Below are 18,621 nucleotides of genomic sequence, written 5' to 3' on the forward strand. Positions count from 1 at the left end.
CCGCTGTCGTGTAGCTGTTAATGGCCACGATGTTAATATATTCTATGATGGAGGAGATTAAAAGAGATTAGTTAGCTTTTGGAAACGGCAGTAGCAGAGCATCTATCTTGCATAGTAGATTTAATGTAAGGTACATCAGGTAGCACAGAATTGTTCACTTAATTCCATGTGTTAACATACAGTGTAAAGCTTATCATCTTAGATAATTCCCTCAGTGTGTATGCACGACAACCATATGTTACACAGAGAAACGAGCAAATTAAACAGAAGCTGCATTACTCCCTGGTATGCAATTGGCTGAGGATAAATCACTTATCTCAGCTTCAGTCTTCTGCTAAAAACCCATCTGCTCTCTGAGCTGTTAGGATTGTATTTGTGATATAAAAAAGTAAAAGAAGTGAATATTTAGGTTCTTTGATACGAGTCTGCAGGTGGGTTGGCACTTGGCTGCAGTGTTTGGCGCTCTCTCATTGGAGGGTCTACATGAGAAGTGTTACCAGAGAGCACATCAACTGTATCAGATATGGCACTTAAATGGCTCCCTATGCTTTACCCACCTGGCCCTCATTTGTCAGCAAGGAGCTGTGCCAGCTGATGTGACTTAAGTGTTTAAATCAGGCATTTATTATTGGCCTTTGTCTATACAGCACATCATTAGTACAGAAATGAAGGTGATAAATGCCAGTAACTATTGGGAAAATGACTAATAATACTGCATAGTGTTATATTAATTTTTCTACTCCTTAAAGGGACAGTTCACCCTAAAATCAAAAATACATATTTTCCCTCTTACTCTTACTGCTATTTATCGATCTAAATTGTTTAGGTGTTAGTTGCCAAGTGTTGGAGATATCGGCCGTAGAGATGTCTGCCTTCTCTCTAAATAATTGAACTGGATGGCACTTGGCTTTTGATGGCAAAAGCGCAATCAAAAAACAGCAATGTCTCTTTCCAGAAATCATGACCCAGTTACTCAAGATAATCCACAGACCTTATTGAGAGCAGTTTCATGGAGGAACTATTTTCTTCCCACTGAACTACACCTGCCAACTGTATCACTGCGCAGAAAGAGACGTGCATCTACTCATGGACTAAAGTCTTGCTCTTGTGACAGTGTGAGATGTAAACATTATGGCGTCTTCCTCAGCTGACCTGTGACACTAAAAGATGTAGAGATTAATGGCGTCCTCCTCAGATGAGCTGTAACATTAGCTAGCTAAGTGAGCTAGTCGTAGATGTATGCCTCCTTCTGCTCAATGATACGGTTGGTGGGTGTCGTTTGGTAAAATGAAAATAGTTCCCTACATGAAACTGCTCACAACAAGGTCCATGGATTATCTTGAGTAACACGTCATGATTTTGAGAGAGAGAGATATTGTGTTTGAGTTTTTCAATTGTCTTTTTGTTGGCACAACACATGCGTAGCGTCATCTAGTTCCATCATAGTCAAGACAAGGCAGACATTTCTATGGCTGATACTGATACCTCTCGACAGCTCATCATGTTCAAAGGAGTCACTACTGTGGAGGAATAGGAAAAATGGTATTCTCTGCTACCTATCCAATATATTTCAGTTTTGACTAATTGCTTCAAAACATCTGGAGAGTAAGATGATAAAAACCGAACTCTGGTTTTGGGGCATTTGAGTTGATAGATTTATATTGTCAACCATCAACAGGATAGCTTTGGTGGGATACCTTGATTTCTTCCCTCTACTTCAATCATTGTATTCAAATACCTGAATGAAATAATGTCATTATATTTGGTGTATAATGTGAGGCTGTGAGTTTTTAGTTCTTCTGAACATTTCCAGCGTTTGCCCTGCAATGGAGTTCTCATATGACTGTCATAGGAAACGACAGCACCAATCTACTGTCAAATTTCACCAGAGTGCTCTTCAAAGAAAATAGTAGCCATTAAAGTAATCTTACCATTTCGGGGCTGAAAGCTTTTTGTGCCCTCTATCAACGTGGAAGTGAAAATGTATAGTTTTGGGCGATTTACTGCCCCTTCCTGTATGATTTGGTGTGATTTGGAGCTGTGCTTCCTGGTTTGGCCAAGATGGTTTAGTTACTGTCTTAATACAACTGTGTGTCAGTGGGTGGTATTTTAAGGGGAGTTAAGAGTGTCACTGTTTTGCATTCATGTGCATACATACATACATTTTTCCTTCTGGTAACAACTGCTAACTTTTAAGAACATTTGACTGAATTACTTGTATGAGTTTTATACCAAGACCCTGCAGAAAAAGCCACATTTATCTCTGTGTGATAACAAGGAATGCATCAGCCTTTTCTTTTATTCCAACAGTTTTCAAACAGGATTATATATTTCAGATTATTTATGCATGATTAAATTAATGTGTCTTGATGCAGACCACCCTCTGCATTTCTCTATAAACTGAAACATCATCTTTCCAAACATATTTCAACTTAATGTGAAAACAACAGACCATCATTAGCCATTTGAAGTCACACATCATTGGTTTTATCGAGACGTGTCATGCTGGCTGTGAGTCTTAAGTGGACACTTGAAATTAATGGAGGCTTTTCTTCACTTTTTGCCACAACTTTTCCAACAAACTTCTTTTAGTGCAGAAGTGAAAATTGCTTTAATCAAGGCTACTCTTTTTCCCCTTAAATATTTAGGATATTCCTTGTGTACTTAATGTAGAAAAATGAATGGCCTCTTTGACTCTGATGAAGACACAGTGGTGTTGAAATGTTTGTTTGCACTGTTAAAGACTAAATTGATCAGTGTGCTCCAGTCCTTTCAACCCTCCTGGAAAGTCTTTGTTCTTGAGCTGAGAAGTGCTTGATGTAGCTACACGCTGTTGGATGTTGCATGGAATGATTAAGGATAGACTACATTTAGATGAAGATAACTACATTTCAAATTGATGGGAATTAATCAAGTGTCTAAATTCATTTCTTGCTGCATCATGTTGTAAAACACAAATTTATGATAATCCAGGAATAGTAGACTTGACTGCTGCAGTAAATTTGCAATACATATAATTACAATGTATTGACAAGAAACAACACATGTTCACCATCAAGTCAAATAATTAACATTTAAATGAATTTAATGTCGTGACAGGTACATGTTCTGGACTTTTAACAATAATGTTAACTGAGAATCTCCATGTGTTTCACTGCTGTGACATTCAGGGATTACTAAACTAATGAGGCAGTAGATATTTCTCAGGAGCACCCTAAAAGTGAATGAAATGACCCTCCCTCCCCATCTGACACACTGTATAAAATACAGGCAATGTTGAGAATCTGACAGAGGCTCCTTGGACGGCGAGAAACCCGGCTACAGCTGAATTTTCAAGTGTTGCTTAGTGATGTAAGCAATATTTTTTATTCATTTCTCACCTTTTAATTGAAAGGCACACTTTTTAATTTAATCTCAGTACATAATGTTGGATATGGCAGCTTTTATGGAGGAGTATCAATATCCAATATGGAGCTTCTACTTCTGATTCTGACATTGTTGAATTTTTTTTTATTTTTTTTTATCATGCATGTTGACTATTGATTTTCCCTGTGATCCAGGATTCGCTCCAGTGCTGTGATGTCGCTGAGTATTCTGGCTTTCTGCCTGCTGGCTTGTATTCACTCTGGCATAAATGCATATCCGGCCAAGCCTACCAGTCCCCGGGAAGGCGCACCACCTGAGGAGCTCGCCAAATATTACTCTGCTCTAAGACACTACATCAATCTTATTACAAGACAAAGGTTAGTTCTTCAATTTCTATGACAGTGTAGGTTCAGATGATTTTAAAAGTACATGCAAAGTACTGATATGTTGCTTGGCTCTTTTTATGCATAGGTATGGGAAAAGAGACACCCCAGATACTTTGTTTTCAGATGTGCTGGTGAGTGAGAGCAGAGAGAGTTTTCCAGGATCAAACTATGTCAGGTAAATTATCTCAAATGGTTGCTTTTAAAACATTTAAGGAAGTTTTTTATTTAATAATTTGTATCGTCTATGCCTGTTTTTTGCAATATAATGTATGATACAACATATAAACTGTGTGAGATGAGATACCAGTAAAGTACAAATTTCCATACAATGAATTGTCAATACAACAGCCATGCAATAAATAAAATAGTTTCATGTTAAGCTGCTAATGTTCAGTTTATGTTCAAATTGTGTCAAAGGGTTGATTTTTAAAATAGTAGTTAGTAGCTCTAATGGATTGTACTGACTATTATTAAGAGATGTTTTAACTACACTTTCTTCCTCTTGTATATGAACAGGAACAGGAAGACTCTTGCATAGGTTTTAGTGTTTGTCAAAAACACATTTTCTTACCTTGTGTTGTAGGTATGATGGGCTGCCACTGTGGTGATGCTGCTGCCGCTGTCATATCCAGGCTGACTTCACCACAAAGCTGCTGCCAAGCCTGTTAATGACATGAAATGAACTTGTACTGCATGGAATAAACATTGTGTAATGCAACTACTTTGGTCTATAATGTTGCCACTGCTACTCTGAAACATGCTATTGACATGTTGACCCATTGTTTCACTCAGGCTCATTTAGCTTGACAGATACCAAGTGGAGCCCTGCCTGTATACAGTGTGTGTCATTCTCTAATGGAGTAACAGTGCTCTCTACTGGTGAACGGGCATCTAAACATTTTGAGAAATGTTCAAGTGGGACAAATTTAAAGTCATTTATACTGCTACTTTTCTATTTAGGGTGAGTGAAATAGAAGTAACATTTAGTACACAAAAGCATTGCTTTAATTTGTCTAGTTATATCAAGAAAGCTGAGATGTACCTCCACCTTGCTTGAAAACAGATTAACAGTTTAATCCAATCAAGTGACCTGGATACATCAAAAGCAAATCACGTAATACCGAGAATTTGGTTAACTCTGTTATGACACCTGGTTCAACTACTGGCTATAATTATAGCAAGCTCTGGCTCTCTAGAAAAGCTACACTGCAGCTGAAGTAACAAATTTGGTGAATGGGATATTACTTGGTGCTTCATACTGATGGGTGGTACTAAGGAGATGATTTGTAGCCAGATGTGGGATGGTATAATCACAGGTGCCATTAATGGTAGCATGATCAGATATAGTATATCTTCCTCACGGGGTAAGTGTTTCCTCAAGGTTTGATTGTTAGATAGCAGTAGGCACTGATATGGTGAATGATGCCAGAGTGTGAAATGTTATGACTAGTACTCTGCTCCACTGATAATGAAAGGATTCAGTTATAATTTTCCATTTATTATGGCACAATTTCCTTTTTTAAAATTCAAAATTATAAATTTAAAGACTGTTATATGGACAAATTGGGCAAAGTAAAGGTCTGAACTGGATGTTTGAATTTATGATCACCAAATAGTTGTACTGAGCTGCCCCACTGCACAATATTGTAGTGAGTGTGTACAGTCTACAATAAAAAGCAGCCATTGGTTATGTCACATATATGCTTATGGGGCATTGTATTTAATGCAATTTAGTAATTGCAAATTTACCTCCACACACTTTCTCACCACTACCGGTATTTGCTGTCAGGTAATTTTGCAGTAAATTATATGAGTAGGCTGTGTAGGGTTCCAGTGAGCTAGATATACCTTGAACAGCATTGGATGTCATCAGCTCATCACAGTGTGTCTGGACGGGGTGCTGAGGGCAGGGGCGCAGGCAGGCACACTGGAAACGCACTATCAAGTTATATTGCGCAAGAGGTCTGCGAATTGGGAAACTGTAATGGAGGGGAGCGTGAAAGCGTGACTGGATGGTACTAAGTAAATCAGGTAACGTATCATTCATTCATTCATTTTACCAGACATTTAAGTAACGCTCTCATCATGGGACCCTTTAGTTTCTTGGCACTCGCGAGCAGCTAACGTTAGCTAGCCACGCTGAGCCGCATAATATAACGGTTAGCTAATGAGTGGACTTGCTGCTATCTCTACCGCAATGCTATTTCGTCGCAAGAGAACATTATTAATCAGAAATTTGCTGGTTCAGTTTTGCTGGCTTGTTCGTTCGTTTGTAGACACACAACGGTATTTGTCAGTCTGAAATAGACCCTAACGTTTAAGCGCACGCCAGTGTTTGCTAGCAGTAATTAGCATTGCTAACTTGTCCGCAGCTACAAACTAGCAACGGCTAGCACCAAGTTGGTCGCGCACTAAATTAGTGGAGTTAATGCCAGCGAGCAACTGACAGCATGAAACGTAGCTTGGGTTTATTCGTCCATGTCTAATAGGCTAATGTCTTGCTTCCGCGCTAACATTAGTATTTAGTTAATAATCGTTTTTAGCTAAGTTACCTCGCATTGGAAGTGGATACACGTGCCCAGTGCGCGTGTAGCTTGACAGCAAAATGAAGCTACTGCAGCCAACACGTTTCTCGAAGGCTGATTTTGGTTTAGCTCCACTGTCAGAACCCCAGAACTGATAGTTATGAACGCATCTGCCACCATGAGTACCTTGTGTTAACTTAATGTGGCTGATAAATAAGGTTTATAGGCTGAAACTAATGTGTGCTTCCTGGCTCAGATCAGCCCCATTCACAAACACTGGCTCCCATAAGACAACTGTGTTCAGAGTGGGTGGCTGTTCAGTAGTACAGCAAGCAAGCAAAATACTTTTCTGAGCTATCTGACCACTCAGTTTTCACAAATTCTAACACTCTGGTAGTATATGTCTCCTGTCTTCTCGCCCATATTTAACAATGTGTACTCTCTGCACTCAGCTTTCCTACCCAGTATGTATGTATGTATGTATGTATCTATCTATCTATCTATCTATCTATCTATCTATTTAGACTGGGGTCTGAACTAACTTATACCTTGACTGGTAGTTTATTGGATTTTAGAGGCTGATATTGATACCGATATTTGGGATTTAAACAAATCTAACAATTTATTGTCTGATAGTATTTTATACTCATAAGAAAACAATCTTGATAAAGGTCTTGTAGTTGAATAAACAAGACTTTTAACAGTCGGAAAAATCCAGTTTTCATTTCTTGGCATGCCTGATTTATTGGTCTTGGTCTAATCTAAATATTCCCTCAAATACATGACCAAAAACACAAATACAGTTACTCAACAGACACCAGTCTAATTTGTACCAAATATTTATTTATGTGGGGAGAGCAAGACCTATCCATGGTGTTCAGTTTTTCAGTTTAGTCAAAATAATTGCTTATTGTGTTGTTTATGTATTTTGACATCAGTAGTACAGATGCATTGATAAAGTTAGTTTTGCATCTATAAACCTGTAGCTGTGGTCCTGTTTGCAGCTTGATGAGGATATTTGTAGCCTAAAATGTTGTATGTTTGTAGAGAGTACCTGACAAAACTTGTGCTTTATTTAATATTTAAGTGTTGAGACACAAATCGCTTAAAAACATGCTCCTGAACAGCTCCAGCAACTAGTACAATCTTCACAGTAAGTAGGCCACAAAATCCCATAAACTGAAATATTCTCTTTGTTAAAACTTTTGATCTTTTTGACTTCACAGAAAACAACTAATCATTCACAGTCTCATTCTTTTTGAGCTGAGCTTTATCTGACTTGGTGGTAGGAATGAGTCCTTTTAAACAGACTGTGGTCATGTGGTTAGCTTGGCCAATCACAACTGGCTGTATTACAATACTACTAAATGAACAGGAGAAGGCTGAGGCAACACTGGGGTAAAGAAGACCTTCCTTACCAGCATGAGATGTTTTTTAATCAGTATCTAGGAGGGTTTGTTGTCTTGGAGGGTTTATCAAATAACAGGAATAATGTGATTTCATCCTTTTTATCTCCTCAGACCAGAGAGTCCAGATGAGTGTTTTGTGAAAAACGTGGGGCTCCGTGTTGGGAGTACTGCACTAATGATTTGAACACAGTTTGTAGGTGAGTTTCTTGTTTCTTACTGGCTCTGGATGATTATCTGCCTTTTTAGTGTCTTGGTTACCATTGTGTGGATGCAGTACGATGTTGCATTTATGATGCAGTTTAAAGTTTACAGTTAAAAAGGATCTGGGGGTCTTCTTTCACCAACATAGTAATTTTGAATTGCATGTAAAGAAATTTGGTTTTCCTCAACTAGGAAACATTGCTAAGATCAAAGCTGTACTATCCTTTTAAGATCTGTTTTTGTCTTCTCTTGTTTTAATTGATGTAATTCACTGGTCGCCCCCCTGTTTTGCTTATCTTTGTCTCGACTCCAGTTGGTCCAAAATGCAGCCGCAAGACTTCTAACTAAAGCATGCATTTCAACATTGTTGGCCAATCAACAGAATGCAGGGTTCATTTAAAACATCTTTTAATTCCCTATAAAGCACTACATGGGCTGGCCCCACTTAAAATTTCTGAATTATTGTGTCCCCCTAGCCATAGGGAGATCACTGAGGTCTTCTGACCAAGGCCTTCTGGCTGTCACAAAACTGAGGCTTAAACCAGAGAGGACTATGCTTTTGCAGTAGTGGTCCCACCCTCTTGAATTGTCTTCCCTTAGTTACCAAAAAATGCAGTCAGTCGATAGTTTCAAGAGGCTGTTAAAAATGGATCTGTTTCATCAGCAATTTGTCCTGAAATGGGTGTTTGCCTTCTATGTACTTTTTATTGTTTGCACTGTACAGCCCCTTGTAACTCTGGTTTTGTGAGGCACCTTATGAATAAAGTTTACTTACTTACATAAATGGGGCCTATGCTCAAAAAGCTCATCTTTCTGTTTGTCCACCGACCCACCAGGGCATTGGTAGGGCTGTTTTTGCCTCACTCTGTTTGGAGATGGTGTTTGTACAGAGTCCCTAGGGGCCTCCCAGTGTGTGGCTGGCACAACCTTTAGCCAGAAGGACGTGAGACTCATCCTTTGTCATTCAATGGCCCCCTTTGTTATTCCTTAATGCGGAAGAGCTCTCTGTGCTAACCTGCGCATAAAACACCAACATGAACAAATGTTTTCTGTGTTATTTTGCATGTGATGCCTCCATACTGTGTCTGCATTTGTTCAGCAGCAACACATGTCATCTGAAATAATATCATGACATAGCTTGTGCAGTATGGTGATCTTAGCGTACAGTATACTGACTTGAGCTGGTTTCCCACCCTCTCCAGCCCACCAGTTGCTCTGGTTCCCGTAAGCAGGCAGTTGGGCGGCTTTTGACCGTGTTAGGAGAGCTTCACAGTCCCGAGCTGAGGAATATCAAATATGACTGTGGCCAATGCAAAGTCTGGCAAAGGTAAGCTGTCCAAGACAAAGTCCTAACTAATCTTTTGCACAAAAACTGTGGTACAACTCTGCGCAAAATTTTACAGTTCATTACCATTTGAATGGTACTGTGCCCACTGCCCAGAGATAGTTGCGTGGGTGCTGCTGCCTCTTGAACTTTCACATTTGTCCCTCTGTGACCTACAATAACTACACATAGCAGCATCAACATCAGCAAAAAATACATTTTTAAAACATAGTTTACTTGCAAAACAGCCAAATGTTTTGCCTGCCATAGTGACTTCATTTATTTCTGTATATTTCTATTTTCAGACTGTCTGAACAAAATGCAAATGGACTGCTTATTCTGCTAAAACAAAGCATGACAAATCCAATTTGTTGGAAAGATAATTATTGGGAACTACAGAAAGATTTTTATTATTCATTTTATTGATGTTCTAATCATTGAAATCATTAATTATGAATCTACCAGCTGCATTTGTCTGGATTTCGGGCTCCAGTTGCTTGCTGTGTGCACTCAGCCTCAACAAGGCAGATCTGTTAGTAGAACAATTCCTTTGTGACTTTGCGTGCTTGTTGCTGCTGCAGTGAAAATAAGGGATGTTCTTTGTGAATTGGCCCATTGATAGACTGTCCACTTATTGTTCTTGCCTTGTAAGCTCTTATTATAGTCACATTGTTTTGTTGTTTTTTTTCATCAGCGTTTTCATTGGTTCAGAATTTTAATTATTTTCATTATTACTGGCTTTCAGCTTTGTTTGTCACTAACATATCTGCCATCGCTCACAAAGCAGTAACTCTCACAGCTCAACAGAAGTACAAAGTGTGGTTCTTGGTATTCTGTTAGCCCAGCCTTTGATGTGTGTGTGTGGGGTTTTTTTTTTTCCTTCAGCAATGCAGCAGGTACTGGACAACCTGAAAGACATGCCATCAGGCCCAGGAGCCAAAGATATTGACCTCATCTTTCTCAAAGGCATCATGGAGAGCCCCATCGTCCGCTCCCTTGCCAAGGTAAAAAAAAAACACAAACGCACACACACAGTTGTAATCTCATTAGTCATCAAGCTCTTGGCTATAGTTTGGCAGAGGAGCAAATGTCACTGTGAGCCCAAGGAAATGAAGCGGGATGAGTGTCACATGTCACCACACGTCCAGGATGTGAACTGCCTCGTGGCAGTGTACCGTATGATTCTTAACAACATATTTCAACCAGCAAGACAAGGAGAATATGTTTATCTTTTTCTGGGCTGGAGGGAGAAATATTCAGGTTGACTTCTCTCTTTCTAAAACACACATCATTTTTGTGTGTGTACAGCATCCTGTGATGTGCTACCCCGTAACGTTTACTGATCTTGCAGCGTGCTCACTGTTTGGTATCACGGTTTGATAGTCTCCTGTGTCAAACTGTGCCTGTCATTAGACGAGAGAAACAAGCGTTGGATTTATGTGCAGTGTCGTGAAGGGGCACACTTCCTGTTGTTTTTACATATTCAAAGGAATGTAAAGCATCTGCTTAAACTTGAGTGGACAGAAAATGTTCCTATTTAACACCATTTATATCAGTTTTTTCCACATAGCAGAAAGAGGTTGATGGCACGAAGAACAAATGGCTTACATAACAGCAAAAAGTCTAATGCAGATTGAGGTCAGGAGGTTCACCTACCAAATCTATGAATAGAATGATGTCTTTAGAAAACCTGTCACCAAGGCAAGCTCTTGTCCTCATTTCTAACAAACTGCACTGCACTGCTGTCCTTGGAAGTTAATTTTTTTTTCCTGCTGTGTATGCCTATTTGTAGTTTGGTGTGTCAAATAGAACCATTGAATCTGGTCATATACCCTGTATGTTAAACTACTAATTTCCTATTTGTTTTCTGTGTTTCAATTTTATTCAAACAAGTGTTTAACTTCACAATAAAACTGAGACGTCTGTATAGTAGAAAGACGCAAATCTTTTGACATTAGTGCTGTATGACCAGAGAAAACAGAGGAAAGGGGCTGTCTCATTTGCTTTTGCTCATGAGGTAGTGGCCCACACCAGACCACTAATTGCCTCTGCTGGTGAGTGATGTAATGCAGACTTGTCAGTTTTGACACAGGAAACAATATGGCGGTTGGTTGATAACAAACACTCTCAAAAAGAAGTTAAACAGTAAGCTAAAATATGTTACAATGCAAGAAAAGAATCTTGGTTTATATTTTTTCAGCACTGCTTGGTTTTAGTTTTAGGTGGCATGGTGGAGCAGTGGTTAGCATTGTCGCCTCACAGCTAGAGGGTTCCTGGTTTGAACTCAGGGTGGGGGGTTTGAACCCCAGGGTGGGGTAGCCCCTCTGTGCGGAGTTAGCATGTTCTCTCCGTGCAAGTGTGGGTTTTCCCCGGGTACTCCGGCTTCCTCCCACAGTCCAAAGACATGCAAGTTATGCAAGTGAGTCTAAATTGTCCGTAGGTGTGAAATTGAGCTTGAATGGTTGTCTGTCTCTATGTTTCAGCCCTGTGATAGTCTGGTGACCTGTCCAGGGTGTACCCCACCTCTCACCCAGTGTCAGCTGGGATAGGTAGAAAATGAATGAATGCTTAGTTTTACTGTTTGATCTGTATTAAGTTTGAGTCAACGAGAGAAGGTTGGCTCTCTCTTGATCTGCCTTTGTACACTTTGTGTCTATAGTAAAGTTCATCTACATATACTATCCACATTGTTATGATACAGAGCTGGTTAAAAAATGTTAAGTTTCCCTTTAAGGGCCATTATTGGTTTGGACAAATGTTAGGAGAACTTGACATTTTAATGGTGATTTGAGATCCAGCGTGTGGACACAGCAACACTTAACTGTTACATCTGTTGAGGATTAAGCATATGATCTGATTTCCCAGTATGATAAACTAAGCCTATAGCAGACTGTATAACTCTTCTCAGTAGCACCAGCATAGCACAGTGTACAGTATCAGTATGAACATTAATACTGAAAAACAAAATTACCATGGAAGAATATCCTTTTTGTGCAACCTACTGCCGAGTGTTCATCCTCCCTCTTTCTCATTGGTCTGCCAAAACAGAACCAAAGTCCAGTGTGTGCTCAGTGTAGCTGGTGACGCAGTTCACAGTGAAATGCTTTTTTATTTTATCTCGCCAAATACTGTTCAGTTTCTCCAAAATGAATGAATTCTAGCCAGTGGGACAGCAGGCACTTTGGGATAAGGACACAAGCTTTACACGAAAGGAATAGGTGGGGAGGACAAACATGTCGTGTCATGACAAGGCAAGTAAAATTATGTTTTCAGAAAGTCAAAATATTATGACTTTGGAATGAAAACACATAAAAAATGGTTGTGTTATGGCACACACCAATTCGACAAAATTGGTGAATGTTCTTTCAGCCCTGCATTTTCAGTATGTAGTCTTAGTAAAGGCTCATATACTCAAAAATAAGAATCAAACATAAAGAATTTTGGGGTTCACAAATGATGGTTTGTAACCCTTGTAAATCTTTCCCACAAAAACAAAAAAAGAGTTTGATTTTCTGCGATCCAGACTCTCAGCAAACAGCCTGATGTAATGGTCATCTTGTTGTGTGTGTGTGTGTGTGTGTGTGTGTGTGTGTGTGTGTGTGTGTGTGTGTGTGTGTGTGTTTGTGCAGGCCCACGAGCGTCTTGAGGAAGTTAAGTTAAAAGCTGTGCGGGATGATAATGTTCAGCTGGTCACGGAGATCCTGGATTCTCTCAACAATCTGCCACAAAAAGACGATGCTGCTGCTGAGCTGGCCAAAATCCTCCAGGAGCCGCACTTTAAGGTATCTTAGACCTCATTCCTCCTCTGCACAATTCTTGCTGGGTGTAATGGGAGTAAACGGACCAGTGATTTGTAGTGTGGATGGTCGTGCTTGTGTTCTATTTGTGTGGGAATGGATGTCAGAGCTTGTTACATGAACCATCAGCTAATATTCTCTGAAGTGGTGGCAGTTTTGCTTCCGTGTCACCCTTTATATTCTCAACCACTTACAAGCTGCAGCACGAGAGGGTGTGGGTGTATTTCCTTGGGCCAATAGCAGGCTTAGTTATGTGGGTAAAGTCAGGGGGAGAAGACTGTGTCACTCACTGTTTCAGTAAATCTTCACATTTGCTGATGCAGGCTGTAGCCTCTGACAAGTGCTTACTCTATGTTGTGGCTGCTAGGGTAAGAACAAGTCTGATTTATCTTTTTTTTTGTCTCTATATATCCATTAGTCATTTGTTGATGCAGTCATAAAAGCGTCTTATGAGAAAGGAATAAGCACATTTAAATGATTTATGTCTTCACTCTTTAATGGCAAAATATTGAATGCATGTTGTACTGGCAGTCACTGTTAGTTTTTAGTATTTTGGTGGATGAACCACATAGTAGTGGCGATTGTTTTCTAAGTGAGAAAAAGATGCAGATTCTACGCTGATTGCAAACCACAGTTGATCTTATTTCTCTTTGTACTTCTCTTTTCTTCCTTTCTCTGCCTCAGTCTTTGATAGAGGCTCATGACAAAGTGGCTTCAAAGTGCTATGAAATGCCTCATGCTACGGTGAACAGCAATGCCTTGTTGACGAGTTCACTCATGCCAGCTGATGCGGTCAGGATGATCGGCATTCAGAAGAAAGCCGGGGAACCACTGGTAAGTTAGCCAGGCATTTATATCAACCACAGCTCTGCAGAGGAAACACGTGTTAAGTGTTTTACACGTTTCCTCTTTTACTGACCATCTGTTCGAACAGAGAGACTCAGTTTTACATAGTAACTCGACTCAAGTTGCTTCTTTTACAGCAACCCGACTGACCAACCCATGAAATAGGCCTCCTGTGTGATTTATGTCGTGCTGATGTGCGATACTAAATGACTCTTACACTCTTTCAGGGGGTGACGTTTCGTGTGGAGCGGGGAGAGATGGTGATCGCACGGATCTTGCACGGCAGCTCGATTGATAGGCAGGGCATGCTGCACACGGGGGATATAATCCGTGAGGTGAACGGTCATGAGGTCGGTAGGGACCCCCATGAACTCCAGGAGCTGTTGGGGCAATGCAGTGGGAGCATCACACTCAAGGTCCTGCCCAGCTACAGAGACACACCGGCACCTCCACAGGTGAGGAGAAAGGAGGCAGCATTGTATGTTTTCTTGTGTGGTGTTTCACATGCAGGAGACAGAATAATCTGTACTACATTTTTTTTGATGAGCTCTCTTAAACTTGATTTAGATTTTGAAATCAGTGCGTGAATTGCTCTGGAGTACAGGATGTGTAAATCCCAAAGTGCCAGGTGTACAAGGCTGTTTTGAGACGGACTGTACCTGTCAGGGATTGGGGGGAAGAGCTACCTGACCTGGGTGATCTTAGAATGCCAGGCTTCTGAAAAGTGACCCCAGAGAGGGTCTATTAATAACACTCCTCACACTATCTGGGACACACACCACTATTCACAGGAGCACCCCCTCTCCGTCTTACAGTAACAGGCACACACAGCAGCTGACACTGAGGAGCAGTATGTAGGGTTATGTCAGACACTGACCTTTGTGCCGGGGAGGATCGAATGCTCTATTTCTACGGTTTGGTTATGTGTTTGTTGGGTCTCACTCATGCTAAGAATTTCGACTTGTGAATTGCAACTTAACTTTTAAAAAAATGCTGCTTTAATGTGATGACTGTATGGGGCAAAGGGAAATGGACATGTACACTATTGTTGTATGACATTATTTTGATATTTCAAGAATACAATTCACATTTGTTCCACAACTATGGCATTAGTGATAAATTATGTACCAAGATAAACAGCTTGTTTTATTCACATTATCCAACTAAATGTGTTTTAACAGGGATTTGAGGTGTTGCTCAGTGCTCTCTGTATGATTTAGTTGTCTAATATCTTGTTCACACCCCAAATTGCAGATCTATCTGAAGCCACACTTCAACTATAATCCAGCCACAGACAACTTGATCCCCTGTAAAGAGGCAGGCCTGGCCTTTTTCAAGGGAGAAATCCTTCATGTGGTCAACAAGGAGGACCCCAACTGGTGGCAGGTGAATAGACACATTGTTTGTAGCGGTGGTGGTGAAAGACAGTGCTGCTTTGACCAGAGCTGTGCAGCTACAGTGGAAACCCCTCACAGGGGTCTAAAAGCTGGGGACAGAAACATCTGTATACAGTTTCTGTTTAAATAATTTGCTTATAGTAGTCAAGCAGTCTGCTTCCAGTGTTCATCTTTGGTCTTTTCATACATAACATATGAGGGAAAAAACCAAAACAAACTATGATTATTCTATATATGATAATTATACTTAACTGTTGTGATGCTTTGCTTCGCTGCAACGTATCTTTTAAAAAGTCTTTTATATATTTTTATGACTTTAAATACCAATAAAAACAACTTTATCCAAAAAAAAAGATGCTAGTGATGAGGACAGAAAATGAGTGTGCATGGGCACAGCACCTGTGGTTGAAATTGCCCTTGTTAAGTAGATTGTTATTGCCTGTTCATGCACTGACTGTAGTGTTTGAAACAGACAGTAAAGTTATGTAAATTGCAAAGCTGTCCATTTAATCACTTAATATTTATGTAAAAAGATGTGCAAATGTCAAGTAAATGTAATCTACTTGAAATTAAACAAAACAACAGAAATTTGATGATAAGCATCATCCACTTACCATAAGTGATTCCCACTGTAATCAGCAGTAGGGTGGAACGGACAAGCTGCGGGAGGTGGCTAAAGATGAGAAGGAACATGTTTGTAACAGATACCTAGGCATGGTATTCTTTTACTAGGTGAAATATTTAATGCAGTAATCTCTGAACTACTCTGATGTCCTCATAGGCCCGCAAAGTTGTTGGTGGAGCCACTGGTCTGATCCCCAGTCAGTTCTTGGAGGAGAAGAGGAAAGCTTTTGTGAGAAGAGACTGGGATAATTCTGGTTCAGGTCAGTTCAAATCATGCTCACACAAGCTAACTAGTTATCATGATAGTCAGGAAGCTCTTTAGCACCACCATGTGGTGATCTGACACTTTCTTTTATTTGTCTCAGGGATGCTCTGTGGAACTGGGAAGAAAAAGAAGAAAAAAATGATGTACCTTACTTCAAAGAACGCAGGTGTGTTATCGCCACTGGATCTAACTTTTATACAATTTTTCGTAAGTCTGCAGTGTTAAATTGGAAGTGCATAAATGACAGTACAGAACTCATCCAGCCTCTGCATTGCCTTGAACAGAGTTTGACCGTTACGAGCTGCAGATCTATGAAGAAGTAGCCAAGATGCCACCGTTTCAGAGGAAAACACTGGTCCTGATTGGAGCCCAGGGAGTTGGGAGGCGGAGCCTGAAGAACAGACTTATTGTCATGAACCCTCTCCGATATGGAACCACTGTACCCTGTGAGTGTTTGAGACAGACAGCTGAGGTAGATGCATTGTCTACAACTATATTTCCTGCCCGGATACATGTAACACCTTTACTGACCTTTTTTATCTCCAGTCACGTCACGCCCTCCGAGGGAAGAGGAGAGAGACGGTCAGAACTATTGCTTTGTGACGCGGGAAGAGATGGAGAAGGACATCAGAGAGAGCCGTTACCTGGAGCACGGAGAGTACGACGCCAACCTTTATGGCACCAAGATTGACTCGATCCATGAAGTGGTGACTGCAGGCCGTACCTGCATCCTGGATGTCAATCCCCAGGTGAGTCAAAGGCACGTGCTCTTAATGCTTAGATCTTTTCTTCCCATAAAGCTTTGGTTGTGACATTATATTTTCTGCTCAGGCCCTAAAAGTGTTGAAGACTGCTGAGTTCATGCCATTTGTGGTGTTTATTGCTGCTCCTGAATTGGACACACTAAGAGCTATGCACAAAGCTGTGGTAGATGCTGGACTTACTACCAAACTACTCACGGTAAGTGTTGAGAGGATGTAAAGGGATAGTTTGGATTTTTTGAAGTGGGGTTGTAAAAGGTACTTATCCATAATCAGTGTGTTAGCTACAGTAGATGGTGGTCAGCCTGCCCCCAATTTAGAGAAGCAGGAAGGAGTAGTGGCACAATGTACTACTGTGGAGGGGGCCAGCAGCAAAACATATTATCCATCTACTTTTTTTTTAAAGCCATCAGACTCCTTAAAAACAAATCAGAACTCTCCCTCTAAGGGTCTTAAATTCTTATAAATGATGATTGACCTTTCAGTGGTCATTACTCATAACTCATCATCCTAATGGGTCGAACCTCTTCCTCTAACAGGAGAACGATTTGAAGAAGACTGTGGACGAGAGTGCCAGGATCCGCCGGGCATACAGCCACTACTTTGACCTGACTATTGTCAATGACAATCTGGACAAGGCCTTTGACAAGCTGCAGGAGGTGGTAGAGCGACTATTCATAGAGCCACAGTGGGTTCCAGTCAGCTGGGTCTACTGATGTCTTTACCCCCTACTGGACAGACATGGCTGTCCAAGCTGCTAGGCTTGGGATGAAAGGGGACACCTGAAGGGACGAATGATTCGACACTGTACTGCACACACGGACAAAGTGTTGGACATTAGACCTGTGTGGATATGGGTCACGCACAAAGCTGCATCAGTCACCTTGATCTGAATTGCCAGATTCCTTTCTAGCACACTATGCAACTCACAACACACAGGAAGTGTACTTATTTATTGGCAAAATATTTTTTAAAGAGTCCTTTCTATTCACGTGGATTGGAAGAAGATACTGGCCCCCGTGTCAGGATGTTTTAAAAGCAAATGCGGTTTTTGTCATTTACCTGTCTTACATACAGATGTGAAACTGTATTTATTCTGCAATAATGAGGAGTGCTTGCTCATTGAAAAGAACGATACCTCAGTGTTAAGTTTACAGTGCATATGCCTGCAGAATTTCGTCTCATGTTGTCACTACAAACTTGTCATTCATGTAGAATAGTGTCATATTTTTAAGACCTTTCTCCTTGAGGCTTCACTTAAGCTCTGCTGTCTTTGCAGTCCGAACTCATACCTGCAAAACGTCATGCCAGTCACTGTTCGATGTTGTACAGAAGGAAAAGTATTTCTGTAGTGTTTACCCATTATTTCTCTTTCACTCAAGCACAACAGATTACATTAATTATGTTGATTGTTTGTCAGACACTTGGATCATTTGAGTATTTCAGACTGTTAGACCTGTCGATAAGGTGCTGTCTTTGTGTTTGTTTGAAAGAAAACTTTCCACAGGACTCTTGAACAGGGTACTGCATCTCAGAGAACCATCCCTTTTGATGTGATATTACTAAAACTTAACCGTTTTAAATAAAGTTCATATTTACTTATAAAAAGGTATATTTTACAAGAATTCAGAAAAGTTGTATTTTCAGAAATAAATAACTGGTGTTTTCTAATGATCCACTCTGGTTTTATGTTGTGTTGAGTGTGTGTTCACAAACTGGT

General features: G+C 40.4%; 2 protein-coding genes across 5 annotated transcripts; both read left to right on the forward strand.

The window, feature by feature from the left end:
- Window positions 1-1,310: 1,310 nt before the first annotated feature.
- Window positions 1,311-4,635, forward strand: LOC117265226 (peptide YY-like). Its single transcript, XM_033639595.2, has 4 exons — window positions 1,311-3,351; window positions 3,561-3,743; window positions 3,838-3,927; window positions 4,336-4,635. Coding segments are annotated over exons 1-4 (300 nt in total). The 5' UTR covers window positions 1,311-3,349; the 3' UTR covers window positions 4,361-4,635.
- A 1,014-nt stretch (window positions 4,636-5,649) lies between these two features.
- pals2a (protein associated with LIN7 2, MAGUK p55 family member a) lies at window positions 5,650-18,575 on the forward strand. 4 transcript variants are annotated; one of them, XM_033639590.2, is made up of 14 exons: window positions 5,650-5,783; window positions 7,798-7,883; window positions 9,090-9,214; window positions 10,097-10,215; window positions 12,841-12,993; window positions 13,693-13,842; window positions 14,082-14,309; window positions 15,109-15,240; window positions 16,033-16,135; window positions 16,241-16,306; window positions 16,425-16,586; window positions 16,687-16,889; window positions 16,972-17,100; window positions 17,441-18,575. In XM_033639590.2, exons 3-14 carry the CDS (start codon window positions 9,184-9,186, stop codon window positions 17,615-17,617), a joined length of 1,653 nt encoding a protein of 550 aa, XP_033495481.1. In that variant the 5' UTR covers window positions 5,650-5,783; window positions 7,798-7,883; window positions 9,090-9,183; the 3' UTR covers window positions 17,618-18,575. The 4 variants fall into 4 exon arrangements, with proteins under 4 accessions (XP_033495481.1, XP_078027908.1, XP_033495482.1 ...); XM_078171782.1 differs by lacking the exon at window positions 9,090-9,214; XM_033639591.2 differs by lacking the exons at window positions 5,650-5,783; window positions 7,798-7,883; window positions 9,090-9,214; window positions 10,097-10,215 and adding an exon at window positions 11,880-12,462.
- Window positions 18,576-18,621: the final 46 nt, after the last annotated feature.

The sequence above is a fragment of the Epinephelus lanceolatus genome, chromosome 10 (assembly GCF_041903045.1).
Source record: "Epinephelus lanceolatus isolate andai-2023 chromosome 10, ASM4190304v1, whole genome shotgun sequence".
NCBI lineage: Eukaryota > Metazoa > Chordata > Actinopteri > Perciformes > Serranidae > Epinephelus > Epinephelus lanceolatus.

What these genes read in the sequence shown, in the direction of transcription:
- LOC117265226 (XM_033639595.2), top strand. An exon ending in AATCTTATTACAAGACAAAG is followed by an intron (nt 3,744 to 3,837) that starts GTTAGTTCTTCA and finishes TTTTATGCATAG; the next exon opens with GTATGGGAAAAGAGACACCC. An exon ending in CCAGGATCAAACTATGTCAG is followed by an intron (nt 3,928 to 4,335) that starts GTAAATTATCTC and finishes CTTGTGTTGTAG; the next exon opens with GTATGATGGGCTGCCACTGT.
- pals2a (XM_033639590.2), top strand. Translation starts at nt 9,184, where the DNA reads ATGACTGTGGCCAATGCAAAGTCTGGCAAAG. An exon ending in CAATGCAAAGTCTGGCAAAG is followed by an intron (nt 9,215 to 10,096) that starts GTAAGCTGTCCA and finishes TTTTTCCTTCAG; the next exon opens with CAATGCAGCAGGTACTGGAC. An exon ending in ACACACCGGCACCTCCACAG is followed by an intron (nt 14,310 to 15,108) that starts GTGAGGAGAAAG and finishes CCCAAATTGCAG; the next exon opens with ATCTATCTGAAGCCACACTT.